Genomic DNA, 19,034 nt, shown 5'->3' with positions numbered 1-19,034 from the left:
GACATTTCTTTATGTGTTCTTCCAATTTATTGGTAAAGATATTGAACTGAATAGAATCAAGGACAGAAATGTGTGCTAATCTGAAAATAACCTCTTTACAGATTGACTCGGAATAACAACTTTATGTGCTCCCAACCCAAGGAAAAGCTGTAGATTTTTCATAGTTCATACTGGGTAAAGCATTCTTTCTTAATACTTAGTGGGCTTCCTGAATCACTGATCCATGGCACTCTTCTGGAATCACTGATAAACAGAATTAGAGAGTCCCCTGGGTTGTCAGATTCTAAGGATGTGTTTGCTTAAATCTGCTCTGCTTCACATCTCTACTTGGCAGCTGTCTACATGTAATTTGTTTACTCTTTTTGCTTACAGAAAGAGATTGAGGCCTCTTCAGAAGATTTTAGGAAATCTTTCTGTCATTAATTCTCTACATGTATCCAATGAACTCAGAAATTCAGAGCTGCATGACTGATTGTGTCCTCCGTATCTATTGATGACCTTGTCCATCACCGAATGGTGCAGAGACACAGTGTGATGTTGAAATTGTAGAAAAGTATTTGAACTAGTGTCTCTAACCATCGTTTTGAGTATTTAAGTTTTGGGTACAGTTGTGAATCTTTGCTTTTGGGCCTTTAATATTACCTTTGACTTTCATATTTATTTGGCTGGCCATGTAGCCAAGATTCTGATGTCATAACCAAGTATTTGTTATCTCCTAATTACTAGAGCACTGACTCTGGTAAATTATCACTGGCGGTTCTTCTCTATATGTAGGCATTTTGCAAATACTACCTTACCGATAAATGCACCTGGGAAAAAATTCTGTTTTCCAGTGCCCCTTGTCAAGTACATTCTAGAACCTCACCATTGAAAGTTGCTGTTACGTTTTACCCTGGGAATAAATCCCAAGGAATTTTATAACACATTTTGTTGTGCAAGAATTTCATTGAATGTGACATTAGGAATTTTCATTGAAATGAAGTTCTCTCCATCAAAATTAGAAATTTACATCATTGTTGGTAAACTTTCATATTAAGTTGGAAGATTATGTCATTTCATAGAACTGTTTCATCTGGACCTTTGTTTTCTATTATTATAAGAGTATTGGATCTTTGAATTCCAATCACAAGGTATATAATCAAGAGGGTATCTTTAATATCCCTCTTTTCCCGGTCTGTAACACCTTGAGGGCAGTTACTGGGTCTTACTCAGTGTTGCATCCTCGTCTCCTAGCACTACAGTTGTCTCTGGCACAAGAAAATCCTTAAAACTTGTGTGCTGGATGATTAAGTGGATGACTTTGTAGACCTGAGGTATTTTTGTACAATTCCTTATATATGTATATATCTGAAACACAATTGCCCAGTTAAGTGAAAATGAATACCAGGAGTGGTTGTTTGAGATTAAAAATGACAAAGCGTTTAAGAGGATTTTTTAAAAAAGTGAGTTGGATGTCCCTTGGGTTGCCCTCCCAGTTAGTTTACTATTAGGATAAGAAGCAGAATTTGATTGTGCTTTGAAACCCGGATTTGTAGAGAAACTGCTACTTGCTAGAAAGCACACCTCCAAAATACTATCCTCATATAGAATGCAGTGAAAACTACCTACTTGACTTTTATGTTGTGGGTGACATTTTGAACAACCTATGGGAAGGTTTGGCTCAAGCTATGGAGTACAAACTCTAGGATCACTTTTAATAGCAAGAACCAGGGTTCATGAAACCCTTTACAGACCCCAGCTATGGTGTGGTGCAGCATAAAGTTCTTAGGATACTGTGTATCCTTTTGAATGCTAATATACCTATTAATTTCCCCTGTTGGTTCCATTGAGCTGTGGCAGTTAATGATGACAAGTTGTTGTAAAATGGACCTGTGTCACATGGGGGGGGGTTGGATTTAAACATTGCCAACTCATTCTCTAATTATTGTCAACCATCGAGTTAGAACTTTAGTTCCCTGATCAACCTGACACATTCAAAACTCATGAGGACCATAAGAAAATTCCACTTGCCCCCTCCCATCCTCCTTAGGACTTTCCTTCCTTTCTCTAGTCTCCTGCCTCCCCACCCTGATTTTTACTTCTAGTCCCTTCTTCCCATCATCTTATGACTTCTTGTTAAAACTATGGCCAAGAAAGTAAGTAACATTTGTTTTTCTTTATATAAGCAGATTCTCAGATGTGAGCAAAATATCTGTCTATAGGAAACTCAGAGCCTGTTTTTTCTTTTCTTTTGCTTTTCTATTTTTTATATTAGTAGACTTTATTTTTTAGAGCATTGTTGGGTTTACAAAAAGTTTAAGTGGAAAGTATAGAGAGTTCCCTATATCCCCTCAATGCACGCCCCCGCACAGCCACACATACAGTTTCCCTTACTATTAACATCTTGTTTTAGCATGATACATTTGTTGCTACAATTGATGAGCCAATGTTAATGCGTTGTTATTAACTAAAGTCCGCATTTCTACATTAAGATTCATGCTTGTGTTCTACAGTTTTATGGATTTTCACAGATGTGCGACACATATCCACTATGACAGTATCATTCAGGGTAGTTTTGCTGCACTAAGTACACCCTGGGCTATACCTATTCATCCATCCCTTTCCTGTAACCCTTAGCAACCACTGGCTTTTTTTTTACTCCCCATAGTTTTACCTTTTCCGGAACACCATGTAGTTGGAATCATGCAGCACGTGACCTTTTCAGACGGGCTTCTTTTATTTAGCAATATGCATTTAAGCTTCCTCCATTGTCTTTTGTGGTTTGAAAACTCACTTCTCTTTGTTGCCAAAAACGTCCCATCATATGATGTTAAGTTTGTTTTTCATTCGCCTATTGAAGGACATCTTGGTTGCTTACAAGTTTTGGCAATTATGAATAAAGCCAATTATGAATATTCATGTGCAAATTTTTGTGGGGGCATAATTTTTGGCTCATTTGGGTAAATACCAAGGAGTACTATTGCTGGTAAGAATTTGTTTAGTTTTGGGGCGCCTGAGTGGCTTAGTTGTTAAGTGTCTGCCTTTTGGCTCAGGTCATGATCCCCGGGTCCTGGGAATCGAGCCCCGCGTCAGGCTCTCTGCTCGGCAGGAGGCCTGCTTCTCCCCCTCCCAGTTCCCCTGCTTGTGTTCCCTGTCTCGCTGTCACTATCTCTGTCAAATAAATAAATAAATAAATCTTTTTAAAAAATTTGTTTAGTTTTGTAAGAAACTGCCAAGCCATCTTCCAAAGTGGCTATACCATGTTGCATTCCCATCAGCAATGAATAAAAGTTCCTGTTGCTCCCCCTTCTCACCAGCATTTGGTGTTGTCCGTTTATTTGTTTGTTTGTTTCAATTTCAGCTATTCTAATAGGTATATATGGTATCTCATTGTTTTAATTTGCAGTTCCCTAATGACATATGATGTTGAGTACCTTTTTCATGTGCTTATTTACCATCTTTGTGGTTTTTTTTGGTGAGATATCTCTTCAGATCTTTGCCTACTTTTTAATTGACTGTTACTGTTGCGTTTTAAGAGTCCTTTGCATATTTTGAACACCAGTCTTTTATCAGATATGCGTTTTGCAAAGAATTTTTTTTCCGGTCTGTCTGGTCTTTTCATTTCCTTAACAGTGTCTTTGACAGAGCAAAAGTTTTAATTCAATGAAGTCCAGCTTATCACTTTTCTCTTTCATGGATCACACTTTTGGTGCTGTACCTCAACTGTTCATTGCCAAACACAGGCTTGCCTAGATTTTCACCTGTGTTATTTTCCAGGGAACAGTTTTCTTTTTTTCAGCCTATTGGTTTCTCAAGACTGCATATAAGTTGATACAAAGAGAATGAGTATTGGACATAAACCCTATTGATTATGTCAGTAAATCTACAATTGATGCTTAAGGAAATGTTAAGTTTTAAAAAGGGTATCTTTTAATAGTGTTAACATAAAATAAATTCATTCTAAGATTATATTTTTGATGATTTACCATATTGTTCAAAATACTTCCCTATTTTAGGAATTTTTAACTCTGATTTATTCTTTTCAGGAAGTGACATTGTTTTTAGTCAGCCTCAAGACTCGGCAATTCTAACATTTTTATGTATATATTTAGAGCTTAAAACCCAGTCTTTGCAAATCTTTGCAGTTTCTGAGAAGCTTTTCTCTAAGGTCACACACCTTCTTTTAATGATCCCATTGGAGATAGTTTTGTTTGTGTTTTGAATAGGTTAGCAGCCCCAGTCAGCTGCAGTCCTGTTCTAATAGGAATTACACTGTAATAAAGAGAGATAGAGACAAACTGACTGACTTAAACCTCCCCATATAAGGAAAAGATGATGATTTCACTTTTAGAGGAAGGCTCTCAGGAGAGCTGAAAAGAGTCTCTGCACTGATGTCTGGCTTCAGCTTCCCTGAGAATGCACATGAGCCCATTCTAAGAGGATTTTGGGGGCCAGGTAGTGATTGAATTCTGAGAAACATTTGTCAAGGTGTTACAGGGTGGGTTGTAGGTATCAAGCAGAAATAGGGTTAGAGGGAATGAACTTCTGAACTTTCTGCTTCATCATAACCTGACTCTTGCTCTCAGAGACAGGTTAAGGAAGAGTATATCTGGGGTGATACAGTGTTGTTATATATAAGAAACTGGTTAGGACTTGCCTGGGTTGTATCCTTGGGTTGAAAAAAAGCTCCAAGTATTGTGAATATCTCAATGATGACAACTGTCCACATAGCAGTCTCTTGAGTCACAGTGCTCCTGTATATATTGTTTGGCAGCTCATTGCATATGTCGTCCTAGGCTTGTCTAGCCCACCTTGGAAGTTTCCTTTGCTCCTCTTGTTTGCTGCGTTCCCCATATGTTATATTGCATGCATTCCTCATCCTTGTTGCAAACTCAACTTTTGTTTGGGGAAGTACTACAGTAGCTTCTTGATAGAAGGTGTGTCCTTTATTCAATGCTTGGAATTGTTTGAAAGCTTGGATTATGTGTAAAAGTCTTAGAATGTTGAAGGCTTTGTTTCATTGCCTGCATGACTGTGTAGTTGCCTGTACCACTTAAAACCATCTAATCCCTGATCCTTTATATGTCATCCAGTTATTCCTCTCTAGAAATTCATAGACGCTTCTTTGTCCCCAGTATTCTTAAATTTTAAAATAAAATGTCTTCCTATTGTTTTATTGTTATTGTGTTGGGCAGCTGCCGGGCAATTTCAGTTTGCAGCGAATGTTCTTCAGTTCTAAGAAATATTTTTTATTTTGTTTATTTCTGATAATTACTCCTTTCTCTTTTCTCTGGTTTTTGGAACTCCTATTATTTGAATGTTGGACCACTTGGCCCAGCCTTATTTTTCTTTGTGTTTCCCTCGTATTTTATGCCTCCTTTTATTTTTGCTCTACTTTTATGGAGATTTTCTCAACTTTGTCTTCTATTCTATTAAACTCTATTTATTCTATCAATTTTTTTATTTTCAAGAATTTTTTTGTCTGAGGAGACAAAAAACATCTGAATGATGTTCCTTCTCCTTTTTCTTCCTCATATTCTTTATCTTCTTTTATATACTCTGTTTATATTTCATGGGTGGAATATTTTCTTTTAACTCTCTGAGGATTCCCTAGAGAAGAGGCTTCAAATCGCTTTCCAAAAAGGTAGGGCTCTGGCTGCCAACTTTTGGAGAGCCTAGTGAGGGAAGAAATTTGGGGATCTCTGCATTCTTTAGATGGTCAGTTAATCCCCATTGTCTGCAAAGTAATTGCACCTGCCAAGAGTGGTTGGTGGAATCTAGTCATCTATTTTGGCTACCCCCTCCATCCTCAGTTTGTGAGGCATCTGATACTGCCAGTTTGCAAGACTTCTGAGAGTTTTGCTGTATAAATTGTATTGGTTCTCATCAATCCCACCCATGGTTTAGGATTGGACTCTATAGGAGCTCTGGGTCATTTACCAGTTTTCTATCTGCTTCATCTGTTACTGTCTGCTCACTGTTTCTCCTCTTTTTTCTTGGTTTATGTCTTTAAAAAATCCATTTAGTGTAATTTAGCAGTATTTCTGGTAAGAGAAAAGAAGGTGTTAAATCTGCCATCTTAACTAGGAAACCAGCTTGTTCTTTATTGCTTAGAACTTATAAATTCCATTTGATCCCTGCAATAAAAGTTCCATTATGAAGGTTGAGTGTTGGCTGTTGCTTATGGGAATCAAGTAATATCTCTAATGCCAAAATAAGATGAGTCATCAGGATCGGGGATAATGATGCTAACGTTCAAGTGACAACTACTTTCATTGTTCCCAATTAATATGAAGGAAACTTCACTGAAGTGGTAATTGTCACTATTGTAAAAGGAAGGTGATAATTTTCCACAAATTTCTGCTTTCTCTGCCATGTCAAGCTCCAAATGAAACTGTCAGATCATAGTATTTTTATATTACAGTTATTTTTCTAATCACAGAAAGAGTAGAAGTTTGTTTTAAGAAAACAGGAATATAATTTATGGAACTACCAGCTAATCCTTACAGTATTATGATAAGCTGAAAGATATATGATGAGATGTGTTCATTTTCTAGCTGAAGTTGCTCAAAAGATAATAAAGGGAGTACAGGAGAAAGAACATTGATGTTTTGGTTATTCATTTTTAAATATAGTGTTATATTTAATCTTCACAAAATTCTAGAGGGTACCTATCCTAAATACCATAGTCTTCACTTTAAGGATCAGAGGAATTGAGTAATTTACAGGACCAAAGAGCTAATGTGAGTAATTCATAAGATTAAAGCAGTGTTGGGATTTGGATCCGAGAGAGAATGACTATAAATCCTTTGTACTGCATACTGCTACTTTCATAGGATAGATTTGACAGCAATTGTCAGTAATCATGATATGAAATTGTGGTAGAGAATGCTTTTTTAAAAGCCCAATTAATAGCTAACATCAATCAAAAGCACTCTTTCTCTTAATTGACTTCTTGAGGAATATTGCAAAGTAGCTGATTTTATACTTATAGTAGGAAATGTATGACTCGTCTTTGAAAACTTTTTCCTAGCTCTACCTTCTTGATTCTAGGTCTGGAATATCTATTCTTTAATTGTAGTTTAAAATATCTGCTACCAAGTACATGGAATTTATGACCAGATTAACTCCAAGCATTGATAATAGAAGGAAATCAGAGATGTTGACAGGATTCCTGTGATATGTGTCTCCTAATTTAAGTAAATAGATGAGTATCGATCAAGTTTCATTTCTCTACACTGGCACATTTGAAATTAAGACTAAACATCCCTAAGTAGGATTCTAACATGGGCTCTCATGTTAGTTATATTCTATTTCCACAACATTTGACTGACTTTCTAGGCCAAAATTCTAGCTTTTCCTACTCATTCCTTAAGTGTCAGAAATCTTTAATCTTTCTTTACTTCAGTGGATAACCTTATTTGTGTCTAGGTAGAAGTCTAGCTGAGGATGATTATTTTAATCAGTACTTTTAGGAATCTCACTGAATTTCCTTTCCATTCCTTTTAAAGATGCGTGATTACCATACTGATGACTTTTTTGATGTTCCTGATTATATTCAAAAAGAAGAGAAAAACTATTTTTCCAGATTATTAAACTAAACACGTAACACTTGCAGGGCTCCTTACCCTTTTACTTACTGCCCCCTTTACTCCAATCCAAAGCATGCTCTGTCTCCTGCTCCAAACCTTTGTTTTTTTGCCTCACCTGGAAAGCTGACTTAGCCCTTGAAGATGTACTTTCTCTTTGACACTTGAACACACTCTAAGCCCTTCTCCCCCTTTTTACAAACTCTTATTGACGGTCTACCACTGCTCTATCAGACATTATGGTTGTGAAGGTAAACAAGACATTCTTGGTGAGAGAGTCCACACTTATGCACATGTTTACATAGTTATACACAACGATGGATGCTTTCAAGCTTTATGTATGTAGGACTTTGTTTTCCATTAGAGACATCAATACCATACCCTGTTCCTTTAGGTTGCCAATCCAAGGCTTATAATGAGAAACTATTTTTCTTCAGACTATCCTCACTTCTCTAAGTAAAAGAGCCAGTGGGACCTCATATCTTACAGAGAGGCTTAAATTGCCCTCCAGGCAAGAAGTAGTCCCTCTCTCCTATAGTTTTCAAATGACTAAGCTCATACATTTAATGTAGCCTATGCTACAGTTATTATTGTTTATATGTATCTTTTCTATGAAGATGAGTTCCTCGTGAGTTCCCCAAGATTTCTCCATGCATTTTATATGTATTTTATGCTCTGTATTATTAATTTTAATGCATTTTGCATTTTCAGACCCATTTATTGATGATGAGACTTTAAAAATTCAATGAATGAAAGATTTCAGAAAATCTTTAGTGAACACCACTGTCCTGTCATGTGCTTGCTAGACTTAGTTGGATAACTCAGAAATTCAAAGGGTATTTTTTTTGGCTAAATTATGGATTTAATAGTACAACTGTACTTTTACAATTAGAAATAGGCAATATATTTTTTGAAGTTTTGGGAAGGAGACAATTTTTCAGGAATCTTCCAGTGATCTCTGACCTAGGAAGTTCTATCCATTAAAGCCATTGTGGAACGTTTACCACCACCTAAATAGAGGGTATTTAAGACACGTAACAGCTTTTCCTAACTGTTCCCTGAAGCCCTGCTGCTACCACATTTACATTGACCATGTTTAAAGTCAGTGGGATTTTTAAGCTGCAAACCTTCTAGAAGCTTTTATTTATTTTAAACATTTCATGCCTAGTTAGTTCTGGTGTTGGCCACCAGGTAGCAACAGTGCCTTGAGTAGCTCAAGTCTCTTAAATAGGGAACCGTTGCAAACTGACAGAAAGATTAAACCCCATGCATTCAGGAGGGAAAGGAGTAAGGGTCCAGAATCATGATTCTTAAATTCCTCTCTGGCGGTACATTGACTATGGAAAATGCAGGCATAAATTATTAGCTGGCTGTGAGTCGCCTCCCAGCCATGTCTCACTGTTCTCATGACATTACACTTCATATCAGGGCCACTGAGACAAAATGAAGTCTGGCCAGGTGGCAAGGGACAATATGACTCATGCAAGGAAAGCATTCACAGTAAAGAGTTTGGGTCCCAGGGGAGGTTTGAGGAGAATTTTGGATATTGAAATGTCCAAAACACTAATAGTATTTATGAGATACTTTTTTAACCCTAAGAAACACATTTATGCCAATCTAGAAAAATCAAATATGTTATTTTAGACTTTTCTCTTTCCTTCACCCTTAGCTATCCCTCTGGGTATTCTAGTTGTGCGCGGAGACTGTGATTTGGAGACTTGCCGTATGTACATAGACCGCCTACAGGAGGTGAGTTTCTTTAGCCAATTATTTATTTTCAGTTTTCCATTTTTATAAACAATTACCAGCCATATATATTTACTTCTGAAATGCTGCATCTGGGGAGAAAATGGAAGCGTGGTGTCCTTGTCCTTTAAGCATTGACCACATCTCTCTCCCCGACCCCCACTGCTATTTTCCCTCCTCAGGTGGTTGAAATGGGAAAGGACATTGCTCTAGTGTGATCCATAACTATAGCTTGGAACTTCTTGTCTTCTTGCCAGACTACATCCAGTGTTTTTTGAGCTATATAAATTTCAAAGGGTCCTGATCAATAATGAAGGAGAACAGAGAGTTAGGTTATTTAATGTTTTGTATCTACCACAGACTTCGGCCAGAGATCACTACATTTTTTAAAAATATAACTTTCACAGGAAAGAAAGACCTTCTATCCTTCCTAGGAATGTGTGTCCGAACACAGAAGAATACACTAGTTGGTTCCTCAGTCTGGTTTACCATAGAGAAAGACAATGGAAGAGACCTCATATATGCCATTCCCACGAATTTGAGCTGCACCAGCCAAGTCAGGAGACCCAGACCCATCACTGTGGTGGTTATTGATTGTTTTTGCCAAACTTTGAGAGGGAGTATTCTCTGTCTTCATTTTACAAATGATGAAAAGCATAAATAGCCACTTCTTCATCATTTTTTCTTGATGAAAGATGTTAAAGATTAAAATCATTTTTTCCTGGATGTGGTCTAGACATTTGTATTTTTTAAGCTATTGGGTAATTCTTATAGATACCACAAGATGAACAACTCTCTTCTAGATGACACGTTCTCCATAAGTAAATACCACAAATAAAGAAGATATATAATGCTTAAAATACCATCAGGTTGTAGCCACTTAGCTTTAAACATGAAATTCTAGTTCTCTTGGTGGCAATAAATTCAGGTAAGAGACATAAAGTAATATGAAAAATTATTAAGTTTCCTTTTCAGCATTTTTAAGGATAGAGATGGAATTGTAAACACAATATATTTTGAGGTAGAGACCAAACTTTGAATACTGATATGGGTGAGAGAAGTAAAATCAGCAAATTTTACACTTTGTGGCTTCATATGGATTTTTTTTTTTTCCCAAAGACACTTTAACATGTTAAAATTTGTGGACTTAGTAGTGTGTGACTCAGGGTCAAATCGATAGTCCTCGAATACCACAGTATCTCATTTTTCCAAATAATCTTTTTGTTTTATTGTGAAATCTCCCCCAAAAAACCTGCAATAAAAAGGCAAATCATAAATGATACAAAACCTTTTTTTTTTTTTAAACTCTTGGGTAACTTAAGATTTCACGGTAGTGCATGACATGACTGATGAATTGACTTTGTTGAAAACTAACTTATTGGCATGCATGTAATATCAATATTCAACTAAAAGCGGGATTCTTAAAAAAAAGAGAAAAAAGAATGAATGAATGAACTCAAAGAGGAAACGTTTTAAAACTAAGTTGGGCACAGAGAGTAGGTTGGTAAAGCCCTGTGGGAAGCAGGTATGAGGACAAAGGTACCCAGGATTGCTGACATCTGTGAATAGAATCACTACCCTCATTAACAAGGAAGGCTTCAGGACATGATCATGGTGACAACTTAGTTATAAAACTTTATAAAGAGAGCCAGACTCTCCGAATCTGCCAGTAAAACCTCATTAATTTCAACGCTACTAATTTGCACTTCATGATCGTGCAGAGGTGGCCAGTGATTTTCTCTTGGCTATCTATGAAAACCTGTGTTTGCCAAGCACATAGCAGTAGAAACACAATTACTTGGACAGTTTGTATTTGGTCTAAGATCAATAAATTCTTTCTAAGTACTTAAAAGGATTTTAGAAGCTTTCTTCATAAGCCAAAAGTTCAGGTGCAAATTAAATATGGCCCCATTTATTAAAACGAAATTGCCTGGTTTTTACTTTTGGTCTTCTTGATCCTTGAAACTGTATCACTCACCTCTAAAACTATTTAGGATATATAGGTTTCAGTAGCTAAATGGCCTTTCTTCTCTCATTCCAGGTTGGTGTGTTTTTGTTATTTTGGGCATTATCTTCTTTGTCTCAGCTTGATGAATTTGAAAGAGTTATAGATACTTCCTAGATGAGTTTAATAATACTAAATTGGGGGTTCAGTTGATAGAGTTATAGAGACAGCTTGTCCAAACTAATCTTAAGGTATGGATTTTTTTTTTTTTTTCCATTTTCTCATTAGGACCTGCAGTCAGTTTCTTCTGGCTACCAGAGAGTTCATTACCAGGTAACACATAATTGACCCCCCGTGGTTGTTTTCTTAGCTCCCCCACAAAAAGAAGGTCCATCTTTCAATCAATACTTCATTTGGATTAGAGGCCACATCTTCCCTAAGGATAGAGTTCACATGAAGAACCGAGTGAAGTGGACATTCTGATTCTTTTATATATTCCTGGTTTTGGACTACTCTAGCACAAATTTGGACTGTGGATTTTCTCCCAGATCATTTAGAAAAGATTACAAAATGAAGTGCTTTCAATGATAAATACTAGAAACTCAGTTGAAACTAGCTTGACAGGGAAAGTCTTACTTGTTCACATCAGCGAAAAGTTCAGATCAAAGGTGGATTTTACGTACCGTTGGTCAAGCTTCATGCTTCAGTTTTCTGCTGGTCTTTCTGCTCTGTTCCCCTTGTCTGTCAATTTCACCTCTGAACTAGATGTTTCCGTGCCCAAGATGGCTACCATTAGTAACCAGGGCTGCATGTTTCTTCTTCACATCCAGAAAAGTGAGTTCTCTGTTTCCCACAACCATCAAGCAACTGTTCTAAAATGCAGTCTGACTAGCACATCTTGGTCTTTTGGACAAGATCTGAGAAATCCAGCCTGCCTCTCGTGACCCACACCAAGTCCTCAGGAGAACACTCAGATATCCTTTGCCCCAACAATCTTTGGGAGGACAATTATCTCCCCACTTCCCTGTCCTGAATCTGTTGCACTCTCTAGCCATCCTCTTACAAATTAGATTTCTCAGGCATGGTTCAGATCCCGGTGTACAGTCTACCCCAAACTGTAAGGGGCAAACATGAAGCTCTGAGTGGTCCCAGTAAAGCCCTTTTCTCTGAGAAGCCATTTCCCTCCCCTACTAGAGAGGTGTGTGGGAGTCAGAGCATGCCAAGACTCCCTCCATAAATAAATCCTGTCCTAGACCCTTTCATATCTCCATGTGGGGGACAGGTGTTTAAAGATGTCTCAATCTGTGAATCCTGGTTTAGCACCTCACATTTGCTTTTGGTTTCTTTTTTGCTACACCCTAAGCATCCTCTCGTATAAAAAACATTTTTTTTTAAACAACAATTTTTTGAAACTTTATCTTGTAACCTCTAGGTAGCTTCTCTGTCTGCTGGTGGATACCCTACACCTTCAGCCAAGGCAGCCTCATTATCCTGAGGCTTAACGACAGGAACAGCCTTGGTGTTCTTACTTGTTTGTAGGTTTATGTTTCAAACAAAATACCCCACCAGTCAAGAATCTTTTTTTCCGTCTGGCCACAATAAAAAGGATAAGAATTCACTTAGGGTTTGTTTACACTGAGAAAGTAAACTCTACTTCTGAGACTTTTTTATCAACCATTAAAAGACTAATTTCCACTTTATTTTTTTAGATAGAGCACAACATTCCTCCCATTGGTTATTTGCATATTTACCTGAAGCCACTAAGTTTAATTTTATTTTTAAAAGTTTGGTACTTTTAGAGGCTGGGGCTGATCTCTAGTCTTTGAAAACTGACCCTATTGTGTATAAGAGTTATGAATTTGTCTGGTTTCTTCAAGAGTTTTTATTCTTCACTCATGAACATTTTGCATCTTTGCATTTTTATCAAGACAGTTCAGATATTTTTTTCTAAGTAGTTTTATGAAACTAATACATCTATTTATTATTCTGGCTTATTTGATGTTGTCATTTTGGTGTGAGAGTTTTGGTAGGTGGATATTTTGTACCATGTTTTCTTTATACCATATTTGTCCATGTTTTCCCAGAGATCAGGAGATGGTTGAGACTCCAGAATATGAGAAGGGTATTCGTTTCCATAGTTATTTTGTAACAGAAACATGCAGAAGAATTTGTGGTATTTATCTAACTATATCAAAAGCTTATTGTGTTTTTTTGGGTTCCTTGCAGTCAAGTCAAACTTTGGTGTCAAAACTGCTGCATTATAAATGTCATGTCAGAAGGTTTTATGTACTGAGACATAGGATAACCAATTCAGTGACCAAACCTGAGTGTCAGGAGTACTACTGTGCCCACACCCCTCCTTGCAGAGGTATAAAAAACAGGGGCCTTTGGGTATTAAGGAATGAATGGAATAAAGGAAATCTAGGGCAGCCCAAGATCTGCTCATGTAATAAGAAGTTTACCTGAAGGAGACTGTTTGAATTAACATGGCCACGGAGTAGAAAGAGGGTGGTGAGGAAATTTCCTGAGTGGAGCAAAGGAGAGCTGCTTGAGGCAAGGAGTTGGGGGAAGATAAACATTCACATATGGCTGGGACCTTGGGCAGTCACGAAGAGGAGAAGTGAGTGAGAGGGATGGTGAATAGAGAATTCTGTTTTAGCCACCCTAATTTTGTTATGCCTATTAGATCCAAGAGGTTTTGGTGTGTAGAAAATGAGATCTGTGAATTTTAAAGCTCACTGAAAAATTCAGGTCTGGAGATAGAAATTTGTGGGTCATTAGGAAGTAGATGGTACTTAAAACTATAAGGCTGGAGGCAATCACCCAGGGAGAGCTTAGATAATGAAGAAGGCTTGAAGTCACACCTGCTTGTACTAATGGGTCAAAAAGAGCACAAGTTTAAGAGAACCATCAGTCAAGAAGGGTCATGGAAACTGAGATGAGCAGCAGGAAAACTGGAAATCAAGGAGAAGGTAGTATCATGAAAGCCAAGAGTGAAATGTATTTCAGAGGAGGAAGCAGTGAAATGTGTCAGCTCTGTGGAGAGGCTGAGATGAAGTAGATTGAATTCTGTAGTATTCTGAGGACGCATAGAAAAACCATAGCATAGAAGTGCTATTAGCTTTACAAAGAAAGTGACCAAACCAACTGGCAGGAAATTTAATATTAAATCTGTGTTTCCTCATGCAGAAACCGATCATATCACACTCTCTAGTCTGTCTCGGCGTGGGGGGCTTGGGGGCGATGTAAGAGAAAGACCTGTCAGAAACACGGACCACAAAGTGCCTTAAATGCATTTAAATGGACTTTCTTGTGCATGGGATAATACACAATAAGCTGGGAGAATTAACTGCGATGGCATGAATAAATACCAGTAAGTTAAGGGGAAAAAAAGTTGAGAAATTCCTATCAGCTCACTGACTGGCGGCTGACATTTTAGCTGACTGTTTTCTAAGGCTAGAAAAAACTCAAGAGAAAACCAGTATTTAGAAAGGTGTATGAGGGCCCAAGTCACCTTATTAGTGAGCCATATGGCAGTTCCTAGTCATTTAAGCATGTCATTGCTTTGGTTTCTTCCTTTCCCAAATCTATAGTGAATTGCCAACAAAGCACTAAGGCTCTAAAATGACACCTTATATTAACCTAACAAGGCATTACGGGTTATACAAGAATGCGTTCGATATTTATAGCCTGCTGAAAATTCCTGCCTACACTACCTCTGAGGTCAAAATACAAAGGCCCCTCGATCTTAACGGCATCTCTTGTAACCTGTAACTGATAAATGCACTGTGTTGGCGGATTCAGGATATTCTTGAGAAGCTTGACAGATAAGGTAGAAGTCATAGAGAAATTGGACTCTGCCTCCCTATTTGATAGAAATGCTTCTTGAGGCCATCTACAATAAGATAATTCTTTCCGTGTTCCCTCTCTGGTCTTCATTATATCCCCTTTTCACCCCAAGTCTTTAAGTTAAGGAGTAGAAGCAGGTACAACTGTTCTAGGGATTCTCAACGGCGCGGGGGAGGGGGGAGATTTTGCTCCTATATATAGGACATTTGGCAATCTGGACATTTTTGTATGTCACAAGTAGGAGAGGCAGTGCTCCTGATATCTGTTGAGTAAAGGCCAACGATGCTGCTAAACATCTTAGAATGCACAGGACAGCCCTCCCACAGCAAGGAATTATCCAGCCCCCTAATGTCAATAGTGAGAGCCTTGTGAACCTGAGTCATTCTGATGGCTCTCAAGACATTCCTGAGGATCACAGGCAGATGTTAAGTCCTCGATGAGGAGAGGCATAGAGGGAAGAGCAGGATGAGAAAAAAATAGTGCAGGGGAACAGAGGCATCTGTGGCTAGGGCAGAAGAGAAGAACAGAGAACCAGGGATAATGGAACCAGGAGCAGGTAAGGTTTTTTGTGGACACCCTGTTTCCCCCGTGTAGTGCTTGCTCTGTGGAGGACTGACGTAGTTGGCACACAGAGGTATGCTTTCCAGAATATGATGAGCTACGAATTTGAGCTTTTAAAGACCACAGTAGGATTCAATGGTAGCTGCAAAAAAAAGGAATCCATCCAGGTGATTCTTCTCCTTTAAGAATTTATTTACTTAAAACTAACACTAGAATGGCTGGGGTATTTCAAAATAGATAGACCATTTTCAAAAAGTTCTTCCATTTTTAGAGACGTCTTTCCTAAGAAAAAACTCCTGATCAGATCTGCGTCTGTATCAATTTGTTCATCCTCTGATCCCTTTCCCTACTTTACATAACGACCTGATCTTCTGGGAGATGGATCTATATACTCCATCAGAGTGCTGTCCTCGGCAAACAGCATTTGCTCATAAATACTTGATCTATTTCTTTTCTCTTCATATTGACTATCCTTATTCATCTCTCTTCTTTCTCTGTAGCCTCTTCCTCCTTAATTTGTTTCCTGGATTTTCGAAGTCTTTCAGTGAATGGGTTGAAACAAGTTTAAGGGAGTCGTCCCAAGAATTACTTTGTCTTGTCTCAGAGAAGGACAGGGGTTAGCTAGGAACTTAGTAGAGTGTTGTTCCTTTGGGCTAGATCAGAGCTGTCAGAAATGGATCAAATGGATCAGAAAAGGAATTAAAAGAAGACTTGCCTGGGGCCAGGTCTGTTGCAAGTGAAGGCATTACTGCTAATAACACAGACGCACAGACACACACACAGAGTGGTTGTTGTTGATAGAGGACATTCTCACACACAAGAGTTCCTAAAACTGCATACTATCTCTCATTTTCATCTTTTACTACACTATCATTATTTCTTCATTTTTTCAGAGCTGCTTTTGGAAATGGGCATCCCATTTCTATATTCAGCTGCCACGGGAGTTAGGGGTGGTGAAGTAGGTTTCAGGAAAAAGAGTTTTGAAAGACAAAAACAATAGCAGCAAGTCTCTTAAGGAGGCTTATAGTTGGACAGAGATGTGTAAACACATAGTTTCTACCCATCCCTGGTGGATCTGTTCACCAAGGATAAAGAGATGTTTATACAACTTGGTGATGACCGGAAAGAAAACAAAATGAATAGATGGGTTGGGCAGGCAGATGAGAAATGTGGGTGGGTAAACAAGAGATCAATTTAAAAGTAAAGTGGCTACTGACTGGACATTATTGAATGAAGCAGGGATTCCCAATCCAAAGGGACTTCTGTTTTGCCTCCTTGTCTTTTACATCTTCCTTCAGTTTTATGAAAGAAAAAAAGTTTCATTCACAGTGATGGTATAGTTAAATGCTAGGTGAATACTGTTTAATTGAATTACCTACTGGAGGGTATAATGGAGCTGCTGGGCTTTCATTAAATTATGTGTGCACCAGCTATGAGTAATTGAATGTAAATTAAGGGCAAGTTTGGCTTATGTGTGCCAAATAGTGGTTCAGATAATTTCCTTATCAATTACATAGAGTTGATGCCAGTTGCCTTTAAAAAATATATATGAGAAATAACAGCTTTGCTTTTGTGCGTGCAGCTATATTTTTAGCATGAGAAACTGATTTTCCAGTAGCATATGGTAAAAAAAAAAAATTCACATATCACGGATTTTTGAAATAAGTTTGTTAGTAGTATTCATTTAAAGAGCATGCAGTTTTACATGATTATTATATTTAAAATGGAAAGGAGCCTGGTCTGTCCAAGATACATGATTCTGCCTATGTTATAGAACAAGGACAGTCGTAGTCATCTAAATCACACCATTTATATGAAGAAAAATAACAGCTCACAAAATGAGCAAGTATTCTATCTCTTTGGTGGACTGTAGATTTGATTATGTAACTTGAGAGGACTGAGGGGACTGGGAGCCCTAAATTAGCCCCGAAAGCATCAGTGTCCTTGTGAGTGGTGCGGCTCAGTTATTGACGTGAACTCCCCCCTGCAACCCAGGTGCGCTCACACAAGTGCATTTAAGTCTATAGTCAGATCACTTTTGAAAGGTGCGTATTTTTTGGCTCATTTTTGGTTCCATCAGAAATTAAGTCTCCTTACATTTATTTTAATGTGCAGTGTTTGCAAAGCAAACACTTCCAGCCGCTCTTGCTTAGTGGCATGGATGTTGCTGTGTTCACCCCAGCGGTCCACGAAGCTAAGGATGGTCAGTATTCGGTTTCCTGTGAGGGGCTCTTCTTTTTTTCTCATTTCCCCTTTTCAGCTCCAGTCCGATTCATAGTCCTCGCTGCACTGTTCGTGACCCTCCTGCCACCCCTGAATCCAGGATCCCTTAAGGCCGGGGTCACCCACTCTCCCTGTGTGCCAGGCCCAGTGTGAGGAGACAGTCAGCTGTTTACCTGACGGGAGGTACATCACCCACAGTGTGCTAGCAATGCCAGTTATTTAAAACACAATTATTTCAATCAATAGTATCTCTCTACTGACATCACCGTCACTCATATTTTGATTCTCTTTTTTTGAGTAGGAGAGAAAGGGGCATAGAGAGACAAGATGTAGGAAGTACATGAACCCTGGTCACCTAATCACCTATGTGGTCATCATTAGTTAAAAATGTCAGTATATAAGGGATTTTATGAACCATGGCTTTAAGTCACTGTGAATTCTTTTTCAATAATCTTTTCTTTATTCCTGTTCCAATTTTAATCCATCCACATATGCATTTGTCTTCGATATTAAGGTCCTTGAGGTACTTCTCTTGCCTTTCATTAGCCACTTGTGTTGTGAAGTCTGCCAGGTTTTATAATCTTGGCTTATCTTAATTTTCCAATTGTGTATAATTCTAGACTTCTCTTTGGTTTTTAACTCCCCACTCAAAGTAGACCTTAGGACGACATCTTTCTAGTGTGTACCTTTTGGTAACTTTCTGCAAATCTGTAAAAGTTATACATAAAGACATACATGGATACACATTTGTTTTTTTTCTTTTTAATAAAAATGGATTTGCATCCTTTGTACACTCACTACATATATATTATACCACAACTCATTTTTAATAGTAATATACCATGAAGATTATGTTTTGCTAATAAATGAAGCTCTAACTCAGTTTTTTAAAACTACCGCTCTACTCTGTGGTATATATTTAACCCTGTCTCTCTGGATAGACATTTACGTTATATGCACTTTTTGCCATTGTTTGTCTAAACAAAATTGCAGTAAGCATAGTTGTGCAGATTTGAAAATAAAGCTGTAACAGAAGTGATAATCACATCACATGCTAAACAACTTGGTCACTTGTATGGAGTTGAGAATTGTAACCGTGTAACACAGCAAAGTTATCTTAAACTTATGTAATCAGAATTTAT

At 37.9% G+C, this 19,034-nt stretch overlaps 1 protein-coding gene across 6 annotated transcripts in view; it reads left to right on the top strand.

Moving 5' to 3' along the window:
• DGKI (diacylglycerol kinase iota) overlaps positions 1–19,034 on the top strand; it is a 451,310-nt gene that overhangs the window by 337,445 nt on the left and 94,831 nt on the right. For 4 of the 6 annotated variants that reach the window (XM_088018199.1, XM_088018198.1, XM_088018197.1 and 1 more), the window contains 2 exons: positions 9,238–9,317; positions 11,548–11,592. In XM_088018199.1, the coding sequence (XP_087874325.1) occupies positions 9,238–9,317; positions 11,548–11,592 (125 nt within the window). Of the gene's footprint in view, positions 1–1,390; positions 1,396–2,951; positions 3,005–9,237; positions 9,318–11,547; positions 11,593–19,034 lie in introns of all 6 variants that reach the window. The other 2 variants (XM_088018200.1, XM_088018201.1) reach the window with 1 other exon arrangement.

This window comes from Eumetopias jubatus, unplaced genomic scaffold, assembly GCF_037043125.1.
Source record: "Eumetopias jubatus isolate StellerSeaLion01/CBP00866 unplaced genomic scaffold, mEumJub1_p1.0 scaffold_14, whole genome shotgun sequence".
NCBI lineage: Eukaryota > Metazoa > Chordata > Mammalia > Carnivora > Otariidae > Eumetopias > Eumetopias jubatus.
This window is presented reverse-complemented; position numbering and strand designations above follow the sequence as displayed.